Source organism: Dipodomys merriami, unplaced genomic scaffold, assembly GCF_024711535.1.
Source record: "Dipodomys merriami isolate MVZ:Mamm:240054 unplaced genomic scaffold, mDipMer1.0.p SCAF_13, whole genome shotgun sequence".
Classification (NCBI taxonomy): domain Eukaryota; kingdom Metazoa; phylum Chordata; class Mammalia; order Rodentia; family Heteromyidae; genus Dipodomys; species Dipodomys merriami.
The window spans coordinates 37,258,813-37,266,350 of NW_027202604.1; the positions used below are offsets into that span (position 1 = coordinate 37,258,813).

General features: G+C 46.5%; 1 protein-coding gene across 16 annotated transcripts in view; it reads left to right on the forward strand.

Annotated features, from left to right (window-relative positions):
- The window catches only part of LOC138824779 (histone-lysine N-methyltransferase SETD5), an 85,112-nt gene extending 78,210 nt beyond the window's left edge, over positions 1-6,902 (forward strand). For all 16 annotated transcript variants that reach the window (XM_070019022.1, XM_070019029.1, XM_070019031.1 and 13 more), the window contains 4 exons: positions 1,303-1,601; positions 3,037-3,170; positions 3,635-3,723; positions 4,277-6,902. In XM_070019022.1, coding sequence (XP_069875123.1) covers positions 1,303-1,601; positions 3,037-3,170; positions 3,635-3,723; positions 4,277-4,891 — 1,137 coding nt within the window. In that variant the 3' untranslated portion in view covers positions 4,892-6,902. The remainder of the gene's footprint in view (positions 1-1,302; positions 1,602-3,036; positions 3,171-3,634; positions 3,724-4,276) is intronic.
- Positions 6,903-7,538: the final 636 nt, after the last annotated feature.

Below are 7,538 nucleotides of genomic sequence, written 5' to 3' on the forward strand. Positions count from 1 at the left end.
AGGCCGGGCAGGAAAGTATGTGGTACTCTTATCTCCAGTGAACCACTAGAAAACTGGAAGTAGAGCTGTGGCTCAAGTGATAGACCACTCACCTTGAGCTGAAGAGCGCAGGGACAGTGCCCAAGCCCAGAGTTCAAGGCCCACAACTGACTAAAAAAAAAAAGGTGGGGCAGAGGTGGGCACCAGTGGCTCATGCATCTGAGGATCATGGTTTGAAGCCAACCTAAGCAGAAAAGTCCCCATGGGACTCAACTTCAATTAACTACTCAAAAAACTATAAGTAGAGCTGTGGCTCCAAGTGGTAGAGCGCTAGACTTAGCAAAAGAGCTTAGGGGCAGCATCCAGGCCCAGAGTTCAAGTACCACAACCAACCCAAAAAAAAAAAAAAAAATTGGGGGCAGCAGGGCACTGATGACTCAGGCCTGTAATCCTAACTTAGTTTCTCAGGAGGTTGAGATCTGAGGAACATGGTTTGAAACCAGCCCAGGCAGGAAAGTCCATGAAGTTCTCCAATTAGCCACCAAATTATCTCCCATTAGCCACCAAAAAGCCAGAAGCAGAGCTGTGGCTCAAGTGGTAGAGCACTAGTCTTCAGCACAAAAGCTCAGGGACAGCCTCAGGCCTTGAGTTAAAGGCTCAGGACTAGCATCCCAAAAAAATTGGGGGACAAGAAGGAAGCATTGTGTCCCCACAATCCTGTAATATAGGGAAGTAAGTCATTAATTATAGTGATAATGGATGCTCTGGAGGAGTAGTTTACACGTGCTAAGAACCTCTTAGCAGAGGATCCTGACCAGGAGAAGTCTAGCAGCCAGCAAATGAGGATGAGTATGTTATAATAGAGAATAAATCTAGGACACTTGAGTAATGATGCAGTGTGGTATGAACAGTTGGATATAATTATTGTGCCAGGCAAAAAGAGAGGGAGATACAGGAAGAAAGTACATTTTGAGATGGGCAGAGTCAGGCCATAGAGAGCTTGCTAACTGACAGGGTTCTAAGTTTGCCTGTCCTAGAAATCACAAAGTCCCAAACTGTGGGGTGAAGGTATGTTGGGGAGGGTTGTTGCAGTGGTGGTGGTTGTTTGAAACATATCTGTAGGGATTCCCAAATAGGAAGAAGAACCCGGGAGGGTCTACATGATGGTCTATACCTTTAATCCCAGCATCTGGGAGGCAGAGAAGAAAACCTTGATTTTGAGTCCAAACAAAGGGCTTCCTAAAAAAGAGCTTCTCTTCTTTCCCCATTACTAGGGACCCTCTGATGCTATCCAACTGGAGTACTGTTTCTTTTCCTTTCTAGGTATCCCTGCTGGAGTACCGAAAACGGAAACAAGAAGCCAAGGAGAATTCTGGTGGGGGCAGCGACTCAGCACAGAGCAAAAGCAAGTCTGCAGGAGCTGGGCAGGGCAGCAGTAACTCTGTTTCTGACACTGGTGCCCATGGTGTTCAGGGATCTTCAACTCGAGTCCCATCCTCCCCTCACAGAAAGTTCTCCCCATCTCATTCCTCTATGTCACATTCGGAGGCAGTAAGCCCATCAGATTCCAGGGGCACTTCTTCATCTCACTGCAGACCTCAAGAGAATATCAGCAGTAGATGGTACGTTTATATATTAAGTTCAAGAAGGAAATACATACCTAAGATGGTGCACCACTTCATCTGTGATGTATTAGAACTAGCCTGAGAGAGCTAGGCACCAGTGTAGGCTGTCCTCAACTGATTTAATAGCATCAGCCACATCCTCCAACCTTATAGAAGCAGAGGATTACCAGCAAGCTTGCAGTTCAGACAACATAGTTGTAGCTGCTCAAGGGCTATTACATTTGGTGGACAGTGAACATGCCTCTCTGGGCTAGAGGCATGGCTCAGTGGTAGAGTGCCTGCCTAAAACTACCTCATCAGAAGCCTAACCAAGTTTTATTTGAATTAGCAACATTAACTCGCTGTTCCATGCAGCAAGCATAAACAGAGTTAAGACAATATTAAAGGATTTGCTCTGATTTAGGAGAGGCCGTAAATAATAGTGGCAAGTTCTGAATATCAAATGAGTAAAACACAGAAAGAATCAGAAGTACAGTGATCTTGAACTAAAACCAAGTCTTGGAAAGAATGAACTTGGCTCAAATTATATTCACTAATCTAGGAAACATTTATCAAGCTGCTGCTTAGGTATCAGGCACATTATTTCACAGACAAGATTTAGCATTTCAACATGGAAAGTAAAGTTAGCCTTGAGCAAAAAAGGTAATCATAGCACGTGATCCTGAGATCAAGCCCCAGTACTAGCACACACACACACACACACACACACACACACACACACAAAATTAACTTTGGGGCTGGGAAGGTGGCTCAGTGGTAGAGCGCTTGCCTTGCATGCCTGCGGCCCTGGGTTCGATTCCTCAGCACCACATAAGCAAAAAGAAAAAAGCTGGAAGTGGTGCTGTGGCTCAAGTGGTAGAGCGCTAGCCTTGAGCTGAAGAGCTGAGGGACAGCGCCCATGCCCAGAGTTCAGGCCCCACAACCGGACCCCCCAAAAAAAAATTAACTTTGAAGAAGGAAGGACTGGAGTTTTTACTCAGGATGAGGAGCTAGGCAGGCACCCTCACACTTAAGCTAGCTACATTTCTAGCCCAAAACTAACATCTTTTTGTGTGGGTGCCAGTTTAGGGCTTGAAATCAAAGTTTGGGTACTTGTCCCTGAGCTTTTGTGCTTAAGGCTAGCATTCTACCACCTGTGCCACAACCACACTTCCAGTTTTCTTTGCAGTTAATTGGGGATAAGAACCTCAGATTTTTCTGTCTGGGCGGCCTTTCAACCATGATCCTCAAGTCTCAGCCTCCTGAATAGCTAAGGTTGCAATGTGAGCACCAGGGCTTGGCAACAATGCCTTGCTCTAAAGGTCCTGAAGAAAATAATATTTGAGGGTGTCTTAAGAGAATATACTGTATAATCTTTGTCAAGTCCACCTTTGTTTCAGACTCTTGGCTCGTCAGTCCTGTGGTTTCAACTTGTAACCTGGTACCTTTGCAGGATGGTTCCCACATCAGTAGAACGACTCCGAGAAGGAGGAAGTATCCCTAAGGTCCTCCGAAGCAGTGTGAGAGTGGCCCAGAAGGGAGAGCCTTCTCCCACGTGGGAGAGTAACGTCACAGAGAAAGATTCAGGTGAGCCCATGGCCTTCTGACAAGCAGGTTTGGGTCACATGAGCTAGGGTCTACATAACTCGCATCAAATGCTGAGATAAGGTGAGTCCATTTCGGATGCACTTGAGCTTTGCTGTATGCTGGTTCCAGCTCAGTGTTGTTCTGTGAGGCCACAAAACAAGATACAGCAATGCTTGCTCTCTGTCTGCTCTTTTTTCCCAAGGGATACCTTTCTATAGCACTCGTCTGTCCAAAGTCCTGGAGCTCCACCTCGATGAAGGATGAAGAGAAAGAAGGAAAGGAAAATGAGATCAGGCATTTAAAACATAGTGCATTTTTAACCACTCCTTTTACCCTCGTGGCATGCTGCATTCGCTCAGTTTGTCACAGAGAGCAGCATGGGTTGGTGATGGCATTGGTCATTGGAATGAACAAGGGCTGTTTCTTGTTCTGAGAAACCAGATTGATTTTATAATACCTTCTAGACCCTGCAGATGGAGAAGGCTCAGAAACATTGAGCTCAGCGCTCTCAAAAGGAGCCACCGTTTACAGCCCTTCCAGATACAGCTACCAGGTGAGTCGAGGAGGCTTTTAGCCATAGGAATTTATCCTAAGTTCTAATGTTTGGTCATCCTACTCATCATGTGCATTTGAGATGCTGGCATTACCCATAGTTTGAGAAGACTTGGAATTAAGTCTTCAGCTGGTTGCTCTAAGATATATCATACTAGAAAAATAAATCACGGGGCTGGGAAGGTGGCTCAATGGTAGAGCGCTTGCCTTGCATGCATGAGGCCCTGGGTTCCATTCCTCAGCACCACATAAGCAAAAAATAAAAAAAGTGGAAGTGGCGCTGTGGCTCAAGTGGTAGAGTGCTCGCCTTGAGCTGAGGACCTGAGGGACAGCGCCCAGGCCCAGAGTTCAGGCCCCATGACCGTACCCAAAAAAGAAAGAAAGAAAGAAAGAAAGAAAAATAAAAGTAAATCACGAATAACCATTTCACTGCCCCAGTATTCCTTTAAAAAGAAAAGAAAATACAGAAGAAAGAAAATGGGATATTATAAAGACTTACAAGCTGTTAAAGAGACCTATTCATCTCCTTATGCTTTCCTCCCAACTCTTTCTAGCTCCTGCAGTGTGATAGTCCACGGACAGAATCACAAAGCCTCCTTCAACAGAGTTCCTCCCCCTTTAGAGGACATCCCACCCAATCTCCAGGATACAGTTATCGAACTACTGCACTGAGACCTGGGAATCCCCCCTCACAAGGCTCTTCAGAATCATCCCTCTCTTCCACCTCTTACCCCAGCCCAGCCCACCCTGTGTCTACAGACTCGATGGCTCCCCTTCCGGGGACACCAGGGTATTATAGCAGCCAGCCACATTCTGGAAACAGCACTGGCAGCAATCTTCCAAGGAGGAGCTGTCCTTCTAGTGCTGCTAGCCCTGCCCTACAGGGCCCCTCAGACTCACCAACCTCAGACTCAGTTTCTCAGTCCAGCACAGGAACTCTGAGTTCCACCTCCTTTCCTCAGAACTCTAGGTCGTCATTGCCATCTGACTTACGGACTATCAGTCTGCCCAGCGCTGGGCAGTCAGCTGCCTACCAGGCCTCCAGGGTATCTGCGGTTTCCAATTCACAGCACTACCCACACCGTGGGAGTGGGAGTGGGAGTGTGCACCAGTACCGACTCCAGCCACTGCAAGGGTCAGGAGTCAAGACTCAGACAGGACTTTCCTAGGGCTTCTGGATATGGGCAAACAGAACTGAACAAGCCCATAGCTGCTTCCTTCCAGCTGCCTCTGGAACCTAGGCCGAGCATATTGCTGGTGAAGGGGGTTGCAAGATGCCAGAGGATTGGGTCTGGTCTGCAAGAAACAAGACTTGTGGTCGCGGCTGGCCTCTGGCCTTGGGGAACGATGTAAATCTTGTCTGAAGCAGAGACTATAAAGAAGTTTCTCCCTGCTGTTAAGGGTACATTGTTGACAAGCAAATGGTGTTCCGGTTAGTAACGGTTCTAAGTGCAATGAGTTGTGTTGAGCCTCTGTCTCCCATCCTTGCCTGTAGCCCGTAGTCACTTGTGCAGTGAGGACATCTTTTTAAATAAATAATAAGAAAAAAAAGTTTTCCTTTCAAAAGAAAAAAAAATTGAAAAGAGCCAATCTCAAAGCCCCAAGCCATTTGAGTAGTGTTAGGGTTTTATGCACTTGAGAGAAAAAAAGGTAGGTATACAAATGTCACCGTAAGACGACCATTCCAGAAGCAAATGCGAGTCCAAGGTGTGTCCGGCAAGAGCACTCCCTACCTTTGTCATTAAATCACCAGGGAAGAGGCATGGAAAGTAAAGCTTGGAGCTTGCTCTGATAGAGGGGTGCTTGGCTCTCGGAAGATCTCATGGTCAGTTCTTGATTATCTGGGAGCAGATTGTCTGAGTAGATTGAGGCCCAGCTGTTACCATCCAAGTCCTTCTCAAGCCATTTCAGAGCTTAATAACCCAGGAAGTAAGAAGAGAAAAGTGAAATGAGAAACAAGGTGGGCCCATTGTGTTCATTGGGTTCCTACTTAGCAGCTTGGGAGAGAAGATTGAATTAGAGAGGTCGGAGTGGTCTGGGAATACTTTGAAGTTTTATTTTTTTACTCCCAACTAATCAGGACTGGACGATCTCATGAGTAGGACTGCCTCCCTGATCGGGAGCGTGCACTCGTGGCTGCAGGGTAAGAGTGGGAATATAGGTTTATAGAGTGGCACCGACAGGACTGTGATTGTGTGTGGGCCTGCCCCACGTTTCTTTGGGGGGATGCTTATGTGCGAGTGGGCCGGTGAGAGGTACCCAGCCCCACCCATACCCCCAACACTGCTCTGGATGAGAGATGAGAACAGACTGGCTTCTCCCCATCAGTGCATTGTGCCTGTTGTACACCCCTGGAGGAGCCCTGGAGCCAGCCCAGGTGGGGTACACAATCTTTTTAAATTCCATATGGTTGCCAGCTTCTTTCTTTCCCTTGTTTACTGTAATATCCGGCGTGTTTTTATTTATCTAATTTTGTATTCAGTTATAACCATGGTAGGGTAGTGAATATATGACAGGTGTAATCCCTGGTGCTGCAGTGGACCTTACTTCTTTTCTTTTGGACAAGATAATACTGTGAGTCTCCCTTCTACTTTCTCATTTGTGTTCTCCTTTTGCCCCACGCCTCTTGCATCCCCTTTTCTATGCTGTCCTACAAAGATCATATGCACAGCCTTCTCTCTTTGTGTGTGACTGTTACAAAATTTCACTTTTCAAAATTGAAATCAGGTGTTTGCTCAAATGAGGGGAGATTTTTATTATTTTATGCTGAGACCTCAGCAGAGTACCTTTCTTTTTGTTTCCCCCACAAACCCATCAGTCTGGGAGAGCGTTGGGAGTGGAAATCATGTTGCCTGGGATGCCGGTTTCTTTGTATATTATATAAAACGTATGTAAATGTCTCTCCATTTGGGCTGGGGTTTGCATTCTCCTCTTGGCTGTTGGCCAAGGGGAGAGGCCAGCGGGCAGGCGGCCCTCACCCTGCCTGGCACGTGCAGAGACCCCAGCCACTCTGTGTGGGCAGGGTGCTGTCAAGACCAGACCTCTGGGGGGGGTGGGGGCGGGGGGAAGGGGAACTCTTGGAAGGAAAGAAGTATCACTTCTTTCTCAAGTGGAGTGTTTACACCTTGCTGTAACATTTGAACTTTCACAAGAGATGTAATAATTTTGATAATAAAATTCTTAACCATAATAATCATAAAGTTGAGAACTTCTTTGTTCACTTTGTGGCCTTAACCTTGTTTGATTTTCCTAATACTATCCTTACCTGACCAATGGTAAGGTAGACCTACCTTCAAGAGAATATACATAATGAGATCACCAATACGGATCAGTCCTCCTTCGCCCTCACCTTTTGATTAAGTCACCCAAGTCCAACATTTGAAATCATTTGACCTTTGAAAACTGGCCTGAACTCCAGTAGTGATGTTCCTGACTAGCCTCATTCATTCAGCAACTCGTAATTGTACTTTTTCATTCAAAAAACATCAGACCAGATTGCCTGTAATCTTAGCTACTTGGAAGGCTGAGATAGAGGGGATCATGGCTCAGGACCACCCTGGGCAGAAGAGTTCTTAAGACCCATTTCTTAGTAGAAGAAATGACACCTGTCACCCCAGCTCCAACAGCAAGCCCAAAATCGGTTGCTGGCAGTCAAGGCATGCACTTCAGCAGGACATAGCAAGTCGTTTTTGCTCTCCCAAAAGTCGTCGTCGGAAGAGGCGCCTCAGCCAAAGAGAACCTGTCCTACCAAGCACAAGGACCTGAGTTCAAAACCCCAGTACCTCCAAAGCAAAGAAACATCAGGCATTATTTTGT